Genomic DNA, 19,955 nt, shown 5'->3' with positions numbered 1-19,955 from the left:
TGTCGAAAGTCTTACCGGGTGTCGCCTGGTAGCCGCAACATCCTCAATTCTCAAATTGGGTAAAAGAAAAATATTTATACATACATAATTCTACCTGTTCTGTTGGCTGTTTTCATCTTGTGGATTCTAATCGATTTTTCTTTAGTTCAATTTTCTTTAGTTCAAGCTTCCCACCAATAACATTTCCAACTCGGCAGTTTTCGAACAACCTCTCGAGACAGTAGACGATTCGTTCATCGACGATCCGATCTCAACTCGAAATCATCATTATATACCTGTTTATCTGTTTATGTTCTGCCCCTTTCGATATTTCAATACACAAATTTAAATCTAACATATCGCTTTTTATCGTAATTGCTTTACTTTGCTTTAAGTTACATTTAATTTTAGCCTAATTTCACATAACTATTTATTAGTATAATTTTTCGCTCGATCGCTTTATATTTTTGTACTCATGTTGCTACATATGTAGTATGTTTTGTTCACCTAGCGGTTGTTTGTGTCATTTATAACTAATAAAAATAGATATACGGTTATGTACATATAAATGAATAGGATGACGAGACGAGTTGTCCGTCCGTCTGTGCAATCCATAACTTGATGAAAAATTGAGATGTCGTAATGAAATATGTACACGTGTGGCAAACAATGGAGAGCGAATTCATAGATGGAGCAGACCACCGACACGCCCACAAAACGTCAATAAACGAACCAATAAATTAAGCTCAGACAAATATTATAAGAACTACGACCGGCAAAATGGAAATATTAAAATTTGCACCCGAGATAGTATGAAAGGGCTTTAAAGAAGCCGAGGATTAAATTGGACGAGGGGCGTGGAACCGCCTTCCTGTAGGTGAAATGACATATTTCGAAACATGCTCGAGTGATTTCCAACAATTTTTTTTTTTTTTAACGTTCTTCTGACATTCTTATGTTACAGTCTGAAGATAAGAGAATTCGGACTAGAACCACACATACTTCCCAAATAACACAATTTTAAATTTCATTTGATTCTTTCTGATTCCTTAAGTAGCGAACTCACCTTTCGTTTTACCGAAACTCACTTTTCTAAAGAAGAACGCAAAGTACGGGTTTTTTTTTCCTCTTTAAATATTTTTATATGAGTATGTATTATATTTCGAATTGAATTTCACAATTATACTTTACACCAATCGGCGGCGGAATAAATTGATTCTAACAACGATTTCAAAATTATAAATTATGTACACCAATCGGCGGAGTAAACAGATTATATTGGACGGGGGAAAAAAAGGCCGTGATGATGCGAAAAAAACGGATGCGCAAGTGCCTGAGTCTTAACTCGTACGGAAACCAATAACGAAGTGTGGGCGGCTGGAGTTGTCCGTCCCTTTTGTTGAAAGTTGTTGTGTTCTAATTGGTAGTGTGGTGTCATGTTTGAGTGTATTGATGTGATGTGGAAGGTGAGTGGTGAGTGAGGTGTGCTGTTCGTTTATGATGATTTTTTCTGCCAATGTGGGGTGTTGAAATGTGATGTAGCTGTGTTTGATGACGGTGTAGACTGAGAGTCATTTGGACATCCCGGCCCGCCTAGGCAAATTATTAGCCTAGTAATCTTTGCAACTGTTGCAATGTGGCCACCACGTTACTGAGCCCAGTGGGTTGGCGAGACCGCGGCCTAGGTTGACGCCGCCGCGTAGAGGTATTATGGTGTTGGCGCCGAGTACGTGTTCGGGATTCTGGAGGTGGCTCAGCTCTTCGTGGTCGTGCAGCACGGTTCGCCTGCGGTCGTCGGGTCGTAGCACGACTGGAGGAGGCAAGTATTTGTCTGCCGTCTCGATGAAGGAGTGTGTGATGCGGCCGCATGCATATTTGGCACGTATATCCGGACGTACACTCCGATGTGGAGTGGGTAGTTGCCAGACAGTTTAGGCAGTGGCCATGTGCCTGGACAATCTGCTGGCGGAGCGGAGGCAGCATCCTCTTAAATATGCTGCAGTGCGGCAACCTGTGGGGGCGGCGGCAAAGCGGGCATCGGAGGCGCTGCGGTTCTGCTGGCACCGGCGTCGGATTTGCGCGTGTTGCACTTCGGGCAAGGGTTGGTTGCGTTATGGCCGTAGGATTTCGAGGGACTGGTGTAGGCCCCGTTCGTGGCACGTGAATGGTCGACCGAACGGCTGGCGTTGGTGCTGGCGGCATATCGACATCCATTTGATCTGTCAAAGATATTATTTAAGTTATATGTTTGTGGTAGATACGGATATGATAGTTGGTGCTACGTTAGGTGGCATTGGTGGGTAGTCATGTGGATCACCCATCTATTATTACTTTTGCGGTTCATTAATATATTATTCGTGGTTCGTTTTGCGGGTTATATCGATTTATCGTTTATTGTTTACGGTTTACGTGTCGGTTTTATCGGCTGTGGGCAAAAAGCATAGTTTAACGAGCGGCCGAGTTAGTGATCCGTTTTGCGTACGGAGATCAACAACGCGAATGTGACCGTCGGAGCCGTGGTAAAGCTTCTCTATGAGGCCAAGCCTCCATTCAGTGGGGGGCAGACAATCGTCATGAATTAAGACACAATCTCCATCTAGTGTTTTCCACCGGTACCTTCTGTGGAGGTCCTTTAAATAATCTTCTTTCCATCGGACACTGAAATCATGATGGAGAATTTTAGTTCTTTCCCATCTGTTTAATAATGAAAGCGACTCCACGCCTGGCTCAGGTGTGGCCAGAATGGGCGCTCCTTTAAGAAAATGCCCTGGTGTGAGGGCTGTAAAGTCGGATGGATCCTGCGAGAGGGCAGCGAGAGGCCGAGAGTTGAGAACGGCTTCAATTCTGGTTAACAATGTCGTAAATTCTTCATAATAAAATTTATAAGTGCCAGCTAGCTCTTAAAATGTGATTTGAAGCTTTTTACGGCTGATTCCCATAAACCACCCATATGTATAGCGCTAGGGGGGATAAACTGCCAATTGATACCTTGGGGAGCGTATTTTTGTACAATGTTGAGCTCCGATAAATGTTTTACCATTATCGCTCATGATTTTGGATGGGAAGCCACGTCGTCCGACGAAGCGAGCAAATGCTGCGAGAAAAGCCTCCTTTGTCAGATTGGTACATAGCCCAAGGTGTACTGCTTTTGTCGTAAAACAGACAAAGACAGCCACATAGCCTTTCATCAGGGTGGGAGACCTTAGCATGGACGCCTTTATTTTAAAAGGCCCAGCAAAGTCGATACCTGTGGTGGTGAAAGGCAGAGCGAAGTTGCAGGGTTCCGGTGGAAGTGTTGCCATAATCTGAGTTCGCATTTTTTGCTTATGCATAGTGCAGATCTTGCACACGAAAATGCATTTTTTGATCTGGGGCTTAAGACGGGGAATATAATATTCTTGGCGTACCATATGTTGCATGAGTCGATGTTCGGCGTGTAACATGAGTATATGGATATACTTGATGAATAATGTGGCAAATGGGGATTTCTCTGGTATTATTATGGGATGGCGTTCGTTATGCGTAAGGCTGGAATTAGCATGCCGGCCGTTTGCACGAAGCAGACCTTTCGTGTCTATAAATGGGTTTAGTCCTAAGAGTGAGCTCTTTTTGTCAATTGGCTTCGATTCTCTTAGTAACCCTAGGTCGCGGCTGAAGTAGCGCGTTTGGGTTGATGCGATAGGAGCGACCTTCGCTTTTTATAAGTCTTGGTGCGTCAATGTATCGCATTGGGGGCAAGTTGCTCCCTTTACCTTAAGTTTGAGTCGCTCTGCGAATTTGAGAATATAGGCGATTACTCTGAGTGCTCGGGGGAACGATGAAAATCGTTCAAGGATGTCAGCATCATCCATTGTAGTGTGATAAGTGGCGATTTTTCGACGATTTTCGGCGATTTAGATCCGCAGAATTCTCAGCACTGGCTACGTGTCGCCAAGTGGGCCAAGTGACCTACTAGGTCAAGTATTTGAGACGTTCTGTTGGAAATATATGTTTTCCACGCATGTGGTGGTTTTTCCAACCAGGCTAGAACTATTTCGGAATCGGACCAGAGGTATAATTTACATTGTGCCATGTTTAAGTGGGTCTGCAGCATGGAGACTAGCTTTGCTAGTAGCAGAGGGCCACATAGTTCAAGTCGTGGTAGACTTATGGTTTTTAGAGGCGCAACTTTTGCTTTTGCCACTAGTAGGTGGCTTGGCTTGGAGGATGGAGTCATGTGTAGAAGTTCACGCAAGTGAGGAAAGTTCTCTGATCGCCATTCACTTCGGAGTGGCCAGAAGCGATTCTTTTACACATGGCTCAAGCAGCTCACTACTTCCGGTCTTTGACCAAGTATCCTCTGTGTAGCCTAACAACATCCGTTCGAAGGCGAGCTAAAGTGAGAAGGCGAAACATCCCCTTCGTAGGGTTGTGCGCTGGGTTTGGGACCCGCCACGTAAAAAGCTCACCCCAGTGAAAAACCAACAGCAGCCTCGGATGAGAGACCCCCCTTTTGATGACGACCATGGCAAACGAAATAAGGACTACGAATTAAGGGCATGCACCTGGAATGTCCGGACCCTTAATTGGGAAGGTGCCGCTGCCCAGCTGGTTGATGTCCTTGTAAAAACAAAGGCTGACATCACCGCCGTCCAAGAAATGCGATGGACGGGACAAGGACAGAGACGAGTAGGTCCTTGTGACATTTACTACAGTGGCCATATAAAGTAGCGCAAGTTTGGTGTTGGATTCGTGGTAGGAGAGAGACTCCGTCGCCGAGTACTATCATTCACTGCGGTGAATGAACGTCTAGCCACAATCCGCATCAAAGCGAGGTTCTTCAACATATCGCTTATCTGCGCCCACGCCCAGACGGAAGAGAAGGACGATGTGACCAAAGATGCCTTCTATGAGTGCTTGGAGCGCGCTTATGAAGGCTGCCCCCGCCACGATGTCAAAATCGTCCTTGGCGACTTCAACACCAGGCACTACGGTCGGTAAATTCAGCCTCCACGACGAAACATCCCCAAATGGGTTGAGGCTGATTGACTTCGCCGGGGCCCGAAATATGGTTAGCTGTAGTACTACATTCCAGCATAATAAGATTCATCAAGCTACCTGGCTGTCTCCGGATCGAAAAACTACCAACCAGATCGATCATGTTGTGATAGACGGAAGACACGTCTCCAGTGTTTTAGATGTGCGTGCGCTCCGAGGTCCTAACATCTACTCGGACCACTATCTTGTTGCAGCCAAGATTCGCACCCGCCTCTGTGCAGCAAAAAACGCGCGCCACCAAACACAAGGAAGGTTCGACGTCGAGAAGCTGCAATCACAACAGAGAGCCGAACGATTTTCTACTCGGCTTGCACTCCTGCTCTCTGAGAGCACTCGTCAACAACTCGGTATAAGGGAACTGTGGGACGGCATTTCAAACTCCTTACGTACAGCTGCAACCGAAACCATTGGTTTTCGGAAAGTGCAAAAGAACAACTGGTACGACGAGGAGTGCCGTGTCGTAGCGGAGAGAAAACAGGCTGCTTACCTCGCAACGTTACGATCGACCACTACACGTGCGGGATGGGATAGATACCGAGAGTTGAAGAGGGAAGCGAGACGCATTTGTAGACAGAAGAAGAAAGAGGCCGAAATGCGTGAGTACGAAGAGCTTGATAAGCTGGCCGACAGGGGTAATGCTCGAAAATTATACGAAAAAATGCGGCGGCTTACAGAAGGTTTCAAGACCGGAGCATACTCTTGTAGAACCCCCAAAGGTGATCTATTCACTGATGCCTAGAGCATACTTAAATTATGGAGGGAACACTTTTCCAGCCTTCTGAATGGCAGTGACAACTACCGTGGGATTAGTCTCCTCAACATCGCATATAAGGTTCTATCAAGCGTATTGTGTGAAAGATTAAAGCCCACCGTACACAAACTGATTGGACCTTATCAGTGTGGACCTGGAAAATCAACAACCGACCAGATATTCACCATGCGCCAAATCTTGGAAAAGACCCGTGAAAGAAGAATCGACACACACCACCTCTTCGTCGATTTCAAAACTGCTTTCGACAGCACGAAAAGGAGCTGCTTTTATGCCGCGATGTCTGAATTTGGTATCCCCGCAAAATTAATACGGCTGTGTAAGCTGACGTTGAGCAACACCAAAAGCTCCGTCAGAATCGGGAAGGACCTCTCCGAGCCGTTCGATACCAAACGAGGTTTCAGACAAGGCGATTCCCTTTCGTGTGACTTTTTCAACCTGCTTCTGGAGAAAATAGTTCGAGCTGCAGAACTTAATAGAGAAGGTACCATCTTTTATAAGAGTGTACAGCTGCTGGTGTATGCCGATGATATTGATATCATCGGCCTTAACACCCGCGCCGTTAGTTCTGCTTTCTCCATACTGGACAAGGAAGCAAAACAAATGGATCTGGCAGTGAACGAGGGCAAAACGAAATATCTCCTGTCATCAAACAAACAGTCGTCGCACTCGCGACTTGGAACTCACGTCACTGTTGACAGTCATAACTTTGAAGTCGTATATAATTTCGTCTATCTTGGAACCAGCGTAAACACCACCAACAACGTCAGCCTAGAAATCCAACGCAGAATAACTCTTGCCAACAGGTGCTACTTCGGACTGAGTAGGCAATTGAGAAGTAAAGTCCTCTCTCGACAAACAAAAACCAAACTCTATAAGTCACTCATAATTCCCGTCCTGCTATATGGTGCAGAGGCTTGGACGTTGTCAACAACTGATGAGTCGACGTTGCGAGTTTTCGAGAGAAAAGTTCTGCGAAAGATTTATGGTCCTTTGCGCGTTGGCCACGGCGAATATCGCATTCGATGGAACGATGAGCTATACGAGATATGTGACGACATTGACATAGTTCAGCGAATTAAAAGACAGCGGCTACGCTGGCTAGGTCATGTTGTCCGAATGGACGGAAACACTCCAGCTCTGAAAGTATTCGACGCTTTACCCGCCTGGGGAAGCAGAGGAAGAGGAAGACCTCCACTCCGTTGCAAGGACCAGGTGAAGAAGGACCTGGCTACGCTTGGAATATCCAATTGGCGCCACGTAGCGAAAAGAAGAAACGACTGGCGCGCTGTTGTTAACTCGGCTATAATCGCGTAAGCGGTGTCTACGCCAATTAAGAAGAAGAAGAGGTGGCTTGTAGTCGCTTTGTGTACGCACATATATAGTGGCACAATATGCTTTTTCAGAGGCGAGGCAGAAGCCGTGTAGTTCCACTTTGTATTCGGGGGAATAGTTTACCCACCGTGGAATTTGTATCTGCGAAATGTCTTTTAGGTTATTAGCAAACTGGGACCATTTTTCTAAGCGAAGAGGCTTCACTTGTTTATCCCAGTCGGTTCCGCCTAGCCATAATTCTTGGATCAGGATTTTCGCTTGTATCATAATTGGCGAAAGCCATCCTGCGGGGTCGAAAAGTTTTGCCACAGAGGATAAAATTTGTCTCTTTGTGATGGCGGATAATGCGGATATTGACTCTGTAGTATATGAAAACTGGTCCGATATCGCATTCCATTGTATGCCCAGTGTTTTTGTTGTACTTTCCTTTTCAAATATAAGGAAATTAGTATCCAACAAATGGTCTTTAGGAATATTTTTTTAAATATTCGGGTGATTGGCTGTAATCTTTTTTAAAGGAAACCCTGCGGTATTGAGGGCATTTATTACCTGTGATAAGGTATCGTATGCTAGTGGAAGACTGTGGCTCCCAGACAGGATATCGTCTACATACGTCTGTGTTTTTAACACTTGTGTTGCCAGAGGAAATTCTGACTTTGTGTTTTCTGCCAGTTCGTGGAGTGTACGAATAATTCGCTGAAAATCTTGATCGTCTTTATGTACGACTATTTGTCGATACATTTTTTCGACATCCCCATTGAATACGTATTTGTATATACGCCAATTCAATATGCGGAGCATTAGATCTGGTTGGAGTGTACGTCCCGTAAATAGAATATCAATTAGGGAATTCCCCGATCTAGTAGTTCTTGAGGCATTGAAGACAACTCTGACTTTTGTTGTTCTTTTGTCAGGTTTTACTACTGCATGATGTGGCAAGTAGAATGAGTAATATTTGCCTTTTAAGATTTTTTCACATCGGCTTACTTCCTCCATGTGATTTAAATGAAGGTATTCTTCTAAGACACCATCATAATCTTGCTTCAGCTCACCTTTTCTAAGTAGGTTTTTTTCCATACTTAGAAACTGCTGTATTGCAGAGGTGCTTGAAGCTTCTGTTTAGGTCGGGTTGAAAGTTTTCAGTTCTGACTGTTTTTTTATCTGCCCTTTCCGCAATTTCATATTGGGCAGTTAAGAAATCTTTTATTTGCTGCCACGTTGGGCAGTCTCTTCTTGATGAGAGCGATTGCTCCCATAGAAGTAATGATTTTTCTGGTAATGGTAAACAATTTGAAACAGTGGATTCTAATTTTATGAATTCTTCACTTGTTTCTTTTTTTTTCGGCAAGTTCATGAGTATCGTTACTTGCTTGTCGACCAATATTCTTTTGTTTTCATATCTTGCTTTCAGAGCTTCCCAAGCCAAATTGAAATTGTCATCACTTAATGCGAACTGTTTTACTATTACGCCTGCTTGACCTTTTGTTTTGTATCGGAGATGATAGAACTTTTGCGCTTGCGATAATTTTCGATGGTTTATGTACACGGCAGTAAACATGTCCCGGAAGGACGGCCATTGTTCATAACCTCCATGAAATATTTCTGTATCGCATGCTGGCACTTTGAGATGAATGCCAGAACTTGCTTCTTGGGCTTGTATTTGTGGCAGCTCTACTCTTGAATGGGGAGTAGGTGCGATTGATTTAATAAGTTTTAGTTGATTTGCGATCATAATTTTCGTGTCTTCATACTGGTCTAAGCATTTTTCAAATTTTGCGTAAGCAGGAGATTTAAAGTTTTCTGGTAGATCTGACTCGTCAGTATCTACAATTGCGTCATATGCAGCTTCGAGACGTGTCCAAAAATTTTCAATCGTTTGGCTTTTTATTTCTAGCGCCGATTCAGAATTGTCTTGAATCGGCGAAGAAGCAAATCGAGTGCAGTATTTTATTAGACAGTCACTCTCAGAAATGAATTTGGAGTATGATATGTCTTTCCCCCTCTTTTGTTTTTTAGCACCTTGCTTAGAGCGTGTAGCTTCTGCAGGTGTATATGGACTTTTATCGTCAGAAATCATTTTGGGAATTTTCAAGAATTGAGATGTTTTAGATTCTTTTGAATCTATATTCATTTAGAAAATGTAAGTTTGTAAAATATTTGTATATATTTTCTTTCAGTGTAAACTGAGAACTTTATAAACCGAAAACTCTTTTAAGTAAATAAGAGTTTTTTGTTTTTTCGATTAAATTAATGAAATCCGCGTTTATAGTTTTTATTATTATATTTATTAAATATAATAATAATAATAATATTATTATAACAATATTTTTTTTTTTTTTAATGTACTGCGAGTATATATATTTTTTTTTTTTTTTGGATTTATTGGTATGCCCTCGTATTTGTGTGCGGGCCGAGAGTCATTTAGACACTTTCATTTTCCAATATACAAATCAATAAGCAATTAATATAACGACGTAAAACTCTGCACGAATAGTGACTTTGAGATATGTCAGTTTATGACCAAAAATTGTGCAAATTGCAAATCAAACCAAAACTGTTCAAGCTCCTAAGCACCGAATAAGTTGACCCCATTGCCTATAGTTATATATATAATATATTGTTATAGTTAATATGAGTTAGTGTGCCAGATATACACTGTATATTATACAGGTAAGATTTAAATTCGGACAAAATCATTTACCGATAATAGTATGTCTGTGTGTTAAAAATGGATTAAGCCGGCTCGATACTTTCTTTAGCCCTTTATACCTAATATAAAGATTTTCGAACTTCCGAGTGACTTCATATCGCTTATATCGGCCAATATGTGATTTATATTAATTAAATAGAGAGAATGTGCACCCGTTTCTAATATGGAGAAGATTAAAGATTGATGGTCGGTGTAAATTTTTATGCCTGCTATGGCGTACGTAGGTCGCCTTTTATACTTCGGTATTAGAGCGATATTAATCATCGAAAATCGCTCTAATGATTTTCAAAATATATTTTTTTTTTATCTATACCTTTTGCATGAGTACAAAACCATTTGTCGAAGCACTTTTGTCACTCTGTTTGAGTATCTCCAAAACATGCGTTCTGATCATCCTCTGATGCTCATTGTTCCAGTCGATGTGTGAGAGTTCGCATTGTCGTGGTGAAGAGACTTCGGTAGTTGATTTTCCTGATTTCTTGAAAGATAAGTAGCAAAAAAATTATCGTGCACCACTCAGATTTTACTGTTTTGTTAGCGATCGACAAATTGTGTGGGATCCAACTTAAACAATTTTTTATACAGTCAAATATTAATTCAATGTTGAATTTATGCTAGTCCCACTACTGCCTATAGCTGACTAAGTCTCACGATAGGTCGCATGATAATCTTGCAATATTAATTTGTGCACTGCATAAATAGTTTCCCCAGCAAGAACTGATTTTAAACGACTTTCACGAAATTCGTCTTGGAGTGATCTACGACCTTGATTGGATTCACCATACCATCCGATAAACACTGCTCGTTAATGGAGCTTCATCGCCAACAATTGAAATAAGTTCACCGATGTACTGTTTAAGTAAAAGATTAATTCCATTTTTTGGCCGAAATGAATATTTTAAATAACTGTAAACAATATAAAAAGCGTTCGTATGCTTAAACGTTCTGAGTATGTTTAACATCAAAAATGTCAAACTTTACACGATAAAGCTGTGAATCGTTAGATTGCCACAATTGGCTTGCAAACTTCTGAAATATAAAAGTTATTCTTTATACAGTTAGTTACCAAGTATTTATAGTGCCCAAACAATTCCGTTTACTTTTCCTTAGTTGAGTAGTTTTAATCTTTTGCACTAAGTATTCGTGAGATGATAGCTATCTGGGTATTTTATTGGAATTAGTATTGCTCCTTTTTCGGAACGACTTAAGTCTGTAGTCAGATCAAATCCATTTTTGAAATCGGGTTCTATAACTGGAGGTGCCGGAGAATTGGCCATTATTTCAGTATAAGAGTTATATGCGTTAGTCACACTATGTATTTTAAATGACTTCGAAGAAATTGTGAAAATATTACAAAAAATTACATTTGTTTAAATTTATACCACAGGTCCACTTAGTTTCAATGTTGTAATATTTTGTTTATGTCTGATATATTTATACATCAATATAACTAGCTCAATTCACTATACCAATTATAATAGATCTGTGGGAATGTATATTCAAAAGATATTCGTAATATTAAAAACATATCTTCCATTAACATATGATTTAGATGTTTTTAAATATCGATATTAAAATAATCCCAAATTATACAAATAACTATTTTCCTCATATCTTGTAATAATGGTAAAGTTGACCTTGGGAGAACCATGACTTTTCTGTAAGTAACCCTGTTATATGTAATGTCTTTCTCTCTGCTTTGTTAATGGAGCTTTGTTAGAATTTTTTTTTCTGAGGTAATGTCTGTCCATCCTGACTTAAGAGCAATACGCCTACGTACTAAACTCTTAACTCTGTGGTAGTTGCTTGTATTCAGTACACGAAACTTTCGTTAGACGTTACATCTTGAGGGTAAGCTTAGCCCTTCGGCTCGCCACTCGCGCCTTTCTGACCTACGCTTCGCCCATTATTCTGCTTTCGCCACGCTCGACCCGTTGCCAATTTCTCTAAATCAGCTCCCTCAATTCCAAACGTCAGGCGGGAAAATATGATGTACAGCACATTACTCCTTAAATTTTACTTTGGATGACTGATTTCAAATGTTATTAACAACCTAATGGTCACTGCGCATTTGTTGTCCGCAACAGAGAGCTAAAGAAGGTACTATCGATTACAAGCTCCGACTGTTCTTCTCGGAAGTGTTTTCTTGCTCGGGATGTAGCAACAGCGTGCCTAGCAATAAAAAAAGTTTTTAGGGCGCCTCCACGGCTATTCGTCCTGATGCTACCCTTGAAATTCATCCATTAAAATCGCTTGCGACTTCATTTATGGCAATAGCCAAAATTGTCTCACAAGTTCGTCCACAATTTTTTCAAAAAACGCCTGGTGTTACTTTTAGCAGAATATATTAACTATTCCCAAGATTGTCTCTTGAGAGTATAATGATTTATATCAGGGATGGGCAGATTTTTAGCACGCAAAGTTTGCAAAGTGCGCACGAGGGTTAGATGAGGGGAATATTAGTTTACGGAGGGAAGGGCATAAAATGTTGCGAAAAAAATCAATTACATTCCTCCATAACTTAATGTTTATCGAAGAATGGTTGCGGCCAGGAATAAAGGGATAATAAACTTATTCCAGTGTGAGAGCGCCTCAAAATTAGCGTTTTTTATAACATTTTCCATTATGGCCAGATTGAACAAAATTACAATTTTTGGGCATTTATCAACCCAATACCCAACATTTAGTACGAATAAAAATTACTAAATAGTGGTTATTTATTATATGGAGAAACTATTTACATCTTTTTAAAGAATATTATAACAACTGACTTTTGTCCTTTCAATACCCAATAATAGGATTTAAGCTTGTTAGCTCTCAATCATTAAATTTTTTTAATCATTTTCCATTGAAAATAAAACTATGATGCTTAAAATTCCAAAACGTTTCATCAAAAGGTATATATAAAGGTATATTTCACAAATTTATTTAATTTTCATTGTTTTACATTTTTTATAGGTGGTCTTGAACGATGCAACAAATCCCTCCGTTTACATATTTTTTGGGTAAGATTTCAATCTGGCCATCGCTCGTTTCCAATTGCTAAACGTCAAAACCTCCTGAACTCGATCAACTGTCAAAGTTTAGGTGGTTTTGACGTTTAGCAATTGTTCTCTCACTTCCAGTGAGAGAGAAGTTAAACATCTCTTTATCTCTGGTTGCGGCAATACTGACATCAGGGATAATGGGATGCCCAACTTATTCCAGTGTGAGACTGCCTCAAAATAAGCGTTTTTTATAACATTTTCCATTATGGCCAGATCGAACAAAATAACAATTTTTGGGCATTTATTAACCCAACACCCAACATTTAGTACGTATAAAAATTACTAAATAGTGGTTATTTATTATATGGAGAAACTATTTAAATCTGTCTAAAGTATATTAGAACAACGGAATTTTTGACCTTTTAGTACCCAATAAAAGGATTTAAGCTTGTTAGCTCTCAATCATTAAATGTTTTTAATCATTTTCCATTGAAAATAATACTATGATGCTTCAAATTACAATTACGTTTCATCAAATACCTTTAAATTTCACAAATTTATTTAATTTTCATTGTTTTACATTTTTTATAAGAGGTCTTGAACGATGCAACAAATCCCTCCGTTTATATATTTTTTTGGTAAGATTTCAATCTGGCCATCGCTCGTTTCCAATTGCTAAACGTCAAAACCTCCGCAATCCAGTCAACTGTCAAAGTTTAGGTGGTTTTGACGTTTAGCAATTGTTCTCTCACTTCCAGTGAGAGAGGTGTTGGGCGTGCCATTATTCCTGACTGACATCGTACACAAATTAAAGAGCGGAAGTCTACTTCATATCGGAATTGTACAGTTGTGTGAACAAAAAGAGGTAAACATTATTTGTAGGTTTTAGAGTTTCACATTAATATTGCTTTTTATTTACCTTTGCATGGTGGAAAATTGTAATCACTGTTAGGAAAAAATTATATAAGTTATACGTGTATCTAAAAACAATTTTATTTAATAAGAGAACAGCACATTTTAAATCTTCACAACAACTTATGGTTGTTCCTATTTTGTTCACACCACTGTACATCCGATAGAGTAGTAATGGTGGTGATGCCAGTTGTAAAAATTCATTTTAGCTACAATTGGGAAAACTTTTCTCAAGTTGTGGGCTTTTATACGAACATATGCAAGGCAGTTTTATATATCTGCATAAATAAAAAGAAGGATACTTGTGACCATAATATTTAGTTTGTTTAAACATATTTCAGTTCCATTTAATGAAAATGCTTATATAAATATATATTAAATATATATTATATATATATATATTAATATTTGTGATATTTTCAGTTTGGTTGTTTTATCAAAATATTCAAAGAATTGCGTTTTTTTTCTGTAATTGTTCTGTTTAATTTTAAAAATCTAAGTTGCCTCTGGAAATGTATTAAAATAATAATACGCACTTTAGAAAGGGAACACATATTTCCAATAATATAAAAAAACATCAAATAAAAATATATTTGCGCGGTATGACATTATTGATTGAGAGTGGCTAAGCACTCAAATAGGATACAAACGCTAATGGCAGAAACATAGAATTCCGCTTCTCCCTTCGCTACGAGCGGCAAGCGTTTTGTTCTCGTTTTCATGAGAACAATGTTGGCATTACTTAATACGCATATGTAGTTTTATACACATCTAACTTTTCAATTATAATTTTTCATAATATAAAATATCAAAACTGAAATCAAACTATTAAAAATAGTTAATATATTTATAAATAATAGCATTCGACTCTCATTTTGAGTTAGTTTAAGAAAATTTCAAACATATTGAAGACATTTTTTATAATTACTACAGTATAAGGAGATTGACAACCCTGCGTTGTGAGAGAGCAATCTGCTGATTCGTTTCTACGGGGAAAACCCCAAATAGTTGGAAATTCTATGGTAAGCAGGCGGTAGAAGCGGTGTTGGTTTATCATTCACATTGCGCTCTCATAAGATTCATTTGGGCATATGTGTTTGGAGAAACAGTGGTTCATAAACTGGAGTTAATATTAAAATTACTTTTTATTAGGAAGTTTAAAGAAATAACCTGGTTTGAAACTTTTTGATTCGAAAAAAATTATATCTATGTTTGGAAGTACCTACACTTGTGAATAATTTTTTTCTATAATGAAATTGAACAAACATAATATTAGAAGTAGGTTATCTGATTTAAATTTTGGTACAATAATGCGTGTAGCTACAGCAAATGAGATTAAACCAAACATAGAATTTATTATTTGAAGTAAAGTAAATTAAATGCTGTTAAAAAGACATATTAAAAAAATGATTACTAAAATAAAATATTTATTATGCTTTTTATTATTTGTCTTACATTTTTTAAATTTATAGTAGTATAGTATATAGGCTAATATGCCCTCCCCTGATTTATATGTATAATAGCGGCTTGTCGTGTAAAGCTTTCCCTCTACATACCGATATGACAGCTTTGGTCAAGCCGTCGGAGATCCATGTCGTGTCGTTTAAGATTTTAGACTGCTATACTCACCACATCTACTTTCTGCTCGTTTACAGTCTGCTTTGAAAGCTCCTGTTCTTATTACGACTCCTATCGTGGGGGGTCTCGCACGCTTACGCTGATGTCTGTCTTCGAGACACTTCCTCCGATTTTTGTTTGCCCTTATTCCGTTGTGTTCTTGCCTCCCTTATCTAGTTTTTATCAAAATGGATCAGCTCTTTATTCGAGTGTGTATATGCAGCATGGAGTCATGTGTAGAAGTTCACGCAAGTGAGGAAAGTTCTCTGATCGCCATTCACTTGGGAGTGGCCAGAAACAATTACTTTACATATGTATGACTCAAGCAGCTCACAACTTCCGGTTCTAGACAAAGTATCCTAAGTTTGAAGACGCACCCAATAAAAAATAGCAACCAGCCTCGGATGAGAGACACCCATTTTGATGACGACCATGGGAAACGAATTAAGGATTACGATTTGAGGGCATGCACCTGGAATGACCGGTCCCTTAATTGGGAAGGTGCTGTTGCCCAGCTGGTTGATGTCCTCGTTAGAGTGAAGGCTGACTTCACCGCCGTCCAAGAAATGCGATGGACGGGACAAAGACTGGGGCGAGTAGGTCCTTGTGGCAATTACTACATTAGCTATATAAAGAAACGCAAGTTTGGTGTGGGATTCGTGGTGGTGATGGAGTACTGTCATCCACCCCGGTGGATGAACGTCTAGTCACAATCCGCATCAAGGCGAAGTTCTTCAGACCTCCACTCCGTGGAAAGGACCAGGTGAAGAAGGACCTGGCTTCGCTTGAAATCTCCAATCGGCGCCACGTAGCGAAAAGAAGAAACGACTGGCGCGCTGTTATTAACTCAGCTATAATCGCGTAAAAGGGGCCATACACTACACATATGTGCATTCGATCTGTATGAAATCGTTTCGCCGTACACGACATACAAATCCATTTTGCATTCGTTCTTCAAACAGTGAATATGTGCGACAAGCAAGTGGAAAATTGTTCGTCAGCGATCTTTTCTAATTGACGGCACGAGAGAAATGAGATTTTGTGTGCACACAGCGCCATACACGACATACATGTGTGCACACTGATCATAACAAATCAAACATTTTCGCGATTGCACACATACCGATTGAATGCACATGTGTGTCGTGTATACCCACTTAAGCGGTGTCTACGCCCGTAAAGAAGAAGAAGAAGTATATGCACCATTGCTTCTTAGATTAGTGCTTTAGTCTTGACATCTGTCATATCCTTAATTTGTGCATCTTTTGTAAAAAAAATTTGGTCACTGACCGTCTTTCTAAACCTTAAAATGACGCTGAAAGATATTCTTTTAATAATTATAGCAACGGGTCGAGTGGCGGTTCGTACAATGTCTGCTTTGATGGTAACGTTTACCGCACATGTCCCTCTCTACTGGGCTCCTATGTATAGAATTTCAAGTTTTGCAGATATGGTCTACAACTTTGCTTCCGCCGTTTTCCAATAGATGTCTCTAGGGTCAAGCACTGGTCGATTAAATCGTTTTATATCGATCTTGGACATTTGTGTCAACGCTAACTCAACAAAATATTTGTAGAGATCTGTTTGCATCCAAAATTTATTCTAAACTAAAAATGTCACTTTTTGAGCCGAATTCTCGATATTTGCGGGAAATTTTGCTTTTCTTTTTGAATTCCAAGAAAACTGGGACTGAGGCTCATCGAATGTTTCGGATACGTACGGTTAGGCTGTCCTAAGTGAAAGAACATGTCGCGAATGGTTTCAACATTTTAAGAATGGTGATTATGAAGTCAAAGACCGGCATAGTGGTGGGGAGAAGATTTTCGAAGATGCTGAATTCGGAGCATTACTCCAACAAGATGCGTTTCAAACCCAAGAAGAATTGACCGAATCTTTGCAAGTGACACAGCAAGCCCTATCAAAACGCCTCAAAGCCATGGGGATGACTCAGAAATAAGGAAACTGGGTTCCTTACGACTTGAAACCAAGAGATGTCGAACGGCGCTTCTTTGCATGTGAACAGCTGCTTCAAAGGCACTACCGAAAGGGATTTTTACATCGCATTGTAACTGGCGACGAAAAATGGGTCCACTACGATAATCCTAAGCGAAGAAAGTCATGGGGAAAGCCTGGACATGCCTCAACGTCAACGGTAAAACCGAACATTCACGGCGCCAAGGTCATGCTCTGCATTTGGTGGGACCAACTGGGGGTAATATATTATGAGCTGCTAAAGCCAAGGTGGTCAAAAAATAGTTGGAGTCGCTGAAATGGGAGATCTTACCCACCCGCCGTGTTCTCCAGACGTTGCTCCATCTGACTACTACTTGTTCCGATCGATGGCACACGGTCTAGCTAACGAGCACTTCAGTTCTTATGAAGAAGTCAAAAATTAGATTGATACTTGGATCGACTCGAAAGATGAGCAGTTCTTTCGTCACGGAATATGCATGCTGCGAGAAAGATGGTCAAAAGTAGTAGCTAGCGACGGCCAATATTTTGAATAACATTTTTGTTACCGTTTTTATACAATAAAGCCTTAAATTTACAAAAAAACGGCATAAGCAGAGTTGTAGACCAATTAAATTGTATGTTATTTAAAATACTCTATAATTTTCCCATTAATGACATTTTGTAGGCATAACAATAGATCAATTTCTTACATCTGCATTACCAACCTTCGAATAATTCTTGATACTCGTGTTCTCTAGGCCATGTCTCAATTACAGAAAACGAAGAGATATTCGATTTAGGATATTGTTTCAACAATTGTCCTAATCTGACCAAAATTATATCAACTTTTCATAAGACGCCACCAATTTAAATCCATCATTATCTTTTACATGTATTGTAACTCAACCACAAAATAGGGTAAATAAATACCTTCACCTTTTTATATAGTTTCAAAGTATGTTGCACAGATTATAATTGGTTTATCAAACTTATCCGTTTCCCTTTTGAGATAACAAAGTTAAGGTAAAAGTAGCACTGCATTTTTTACATAGCTCGATAAGTTTGCACAAAATTTGTAATAGAGGCACGACAAATTTATACAGAATTTTGAACCAAATTTCTGGATTTGTATAACATGTTGCTGAAAATCAGTTTTTTAGGCACGCAATAAGTGGTATTATATTGTAATGAAAATTTAATATAATTAATTAATTTAATTATATTTTTTGTATGACCTCTTCGCGATTTAGAGAAATGATAGGATTAGTATTGCAAAACCTTTGCACGGTGCACGGATTACCATGGCACATCAACAAAACATGTACAAAAAAGCTGGTACTGCCTGCCAAGTTTGCTTCATCAAGACTCATGTAAATTTAAGGAATGTGTTAAAATAATTACAGCCTTGAGCCTGCTACCACATTATTTATATACATATATATATTTTTTTCAATTTGATTTTTTTGGAGGATGTGCTGTTTTTTAAGTCTTACAATAAGTTATAAAATCTTAAATCTATTTAAAAACTAGACAAGCTCAAGCAAGTGATTGAGCTATTTTGGTGATACGTTACTCTTTAATACGCAGGCATATCTCTTCTTTTAAGGCGTGTTTGATCGGAAGAATGTGCCAAAGCATTAGCCAAAGGGTTTGGGTGATCTCGGAGTTTAGATATATATATATTTAATTCTGCTATCTTCTACTTCTTTCTTTATTATAGGAATACCAAGGTCTTTATGGATATTTTCGTTCCGCATGTACCATGGGGAACACGTAATTGTTCTAAGCATTTGCGATTGGAACCTTTGTTTTATATCAATATTATGTAGTTGCACAGGTCGCACTCCACAATTAAATGCCATATATCCAAATCGGCTTTATGACCGTATTATATAAAAGCACTTTGTTGTCTTCGTACCTGTTATTTTACTAGGATGTGTTTTCTCCACATGAGCCTTTATATTGTTTACATGATTCAAATAATTCACTGTTTTTTATTTATAAAGTTTTTTTTCTACAATATCCTTCGTGTTTATTAATTAAAAATGGTTTACTTCACATTTATACTTGTAGATAAAAGTTACTGAAGAAGGTATTTATATTAAAAGCGGCTTCTTTATTTATGAAATAAAAAAAAACTCGTTAAAATTGTATTGATTTTTTGTTTCTTTTTCAATACATATACGAGAGTTTGTCACTTAGTATTATCTGCTTCATTTAAAGTGGCTAGAATTTTGTAATGTGCTCTGTAATCCTGCACTCTTGCAAGACTTGGAAAATTTGTAAAACTAAAACTAGCAAAATAATCAAATTAATAATTAATTGTGAAAAATAACTTTTTTTTATATAAATTACAGCCAGAAAATCTTCTTTACTACAGTCCTAATAATGACAGTAAAATAATGATTAGTGATTTCGGGTTGTCGAAGATGGAAGACTCCGGTATTATGGCAACCGCATGTGGTACACCAGGTTACGTAGCGCCCGAAGTTTTGGCTCAGAAACCATATGGAAAAGCGGTTGATGTATGGAGCATAGGAGTTATTTCTTACATATTACTCTGTGGTTATCCACCATTCTACGATGAAAATGACGCAAATCTTTTCGCTCAGATTTTAAAAGGTTAGTTTAAAGTACCAATTTAATTTTTTATATT

The 19,955-nt window shown here is 38.9% G+C and overlaps 1 protein-coding gene across 1 annotated transcript in view; it reads left to right on the top strand.

The window, feature by feature from the left end:
• The window catches only part of LOC120780024 (calcium/calmodulin-dependent protein kinase type 1), a 160,801-nt gene extending 140,846 nt beyond the window's left edge, over window positions 1–19,955 (top strand). The window contains exon 2 of the mRNA XM_040112313.1: window positions 19,657–19,955. Coding sequence (XP_039968247.1) covers window positions 19,657–19,926 — 270 coding nt within the window. The 3' untranslated portion in view covers window positions 19,927–19,955. The remainder of the gene's footprint in view (window positions 1–19,656) is intronic.

Source organism: Bactrocera tryoni, unplaced genomic scaffold (genome assembly GCF_016617805.1).
Source record: "Bactrocera tryoni isolate S06 unplaced genomic scaffold, CSIRO_BtryS06_freeze2 scaffold_120, whole genome shotgun sequence".
Classification (NCBI taxonomy): Eukaryota; Metazoa; Arthropoda; class Insecta; order Diptera; family Tephritidae; genus Bactrocera; species Bactrocera tryoni.
The sequence above is the reverse complement of the archived record's forward strand: the minus strand, read 5'-3'. Positions and strand labels throughout refer to the sequence as shown.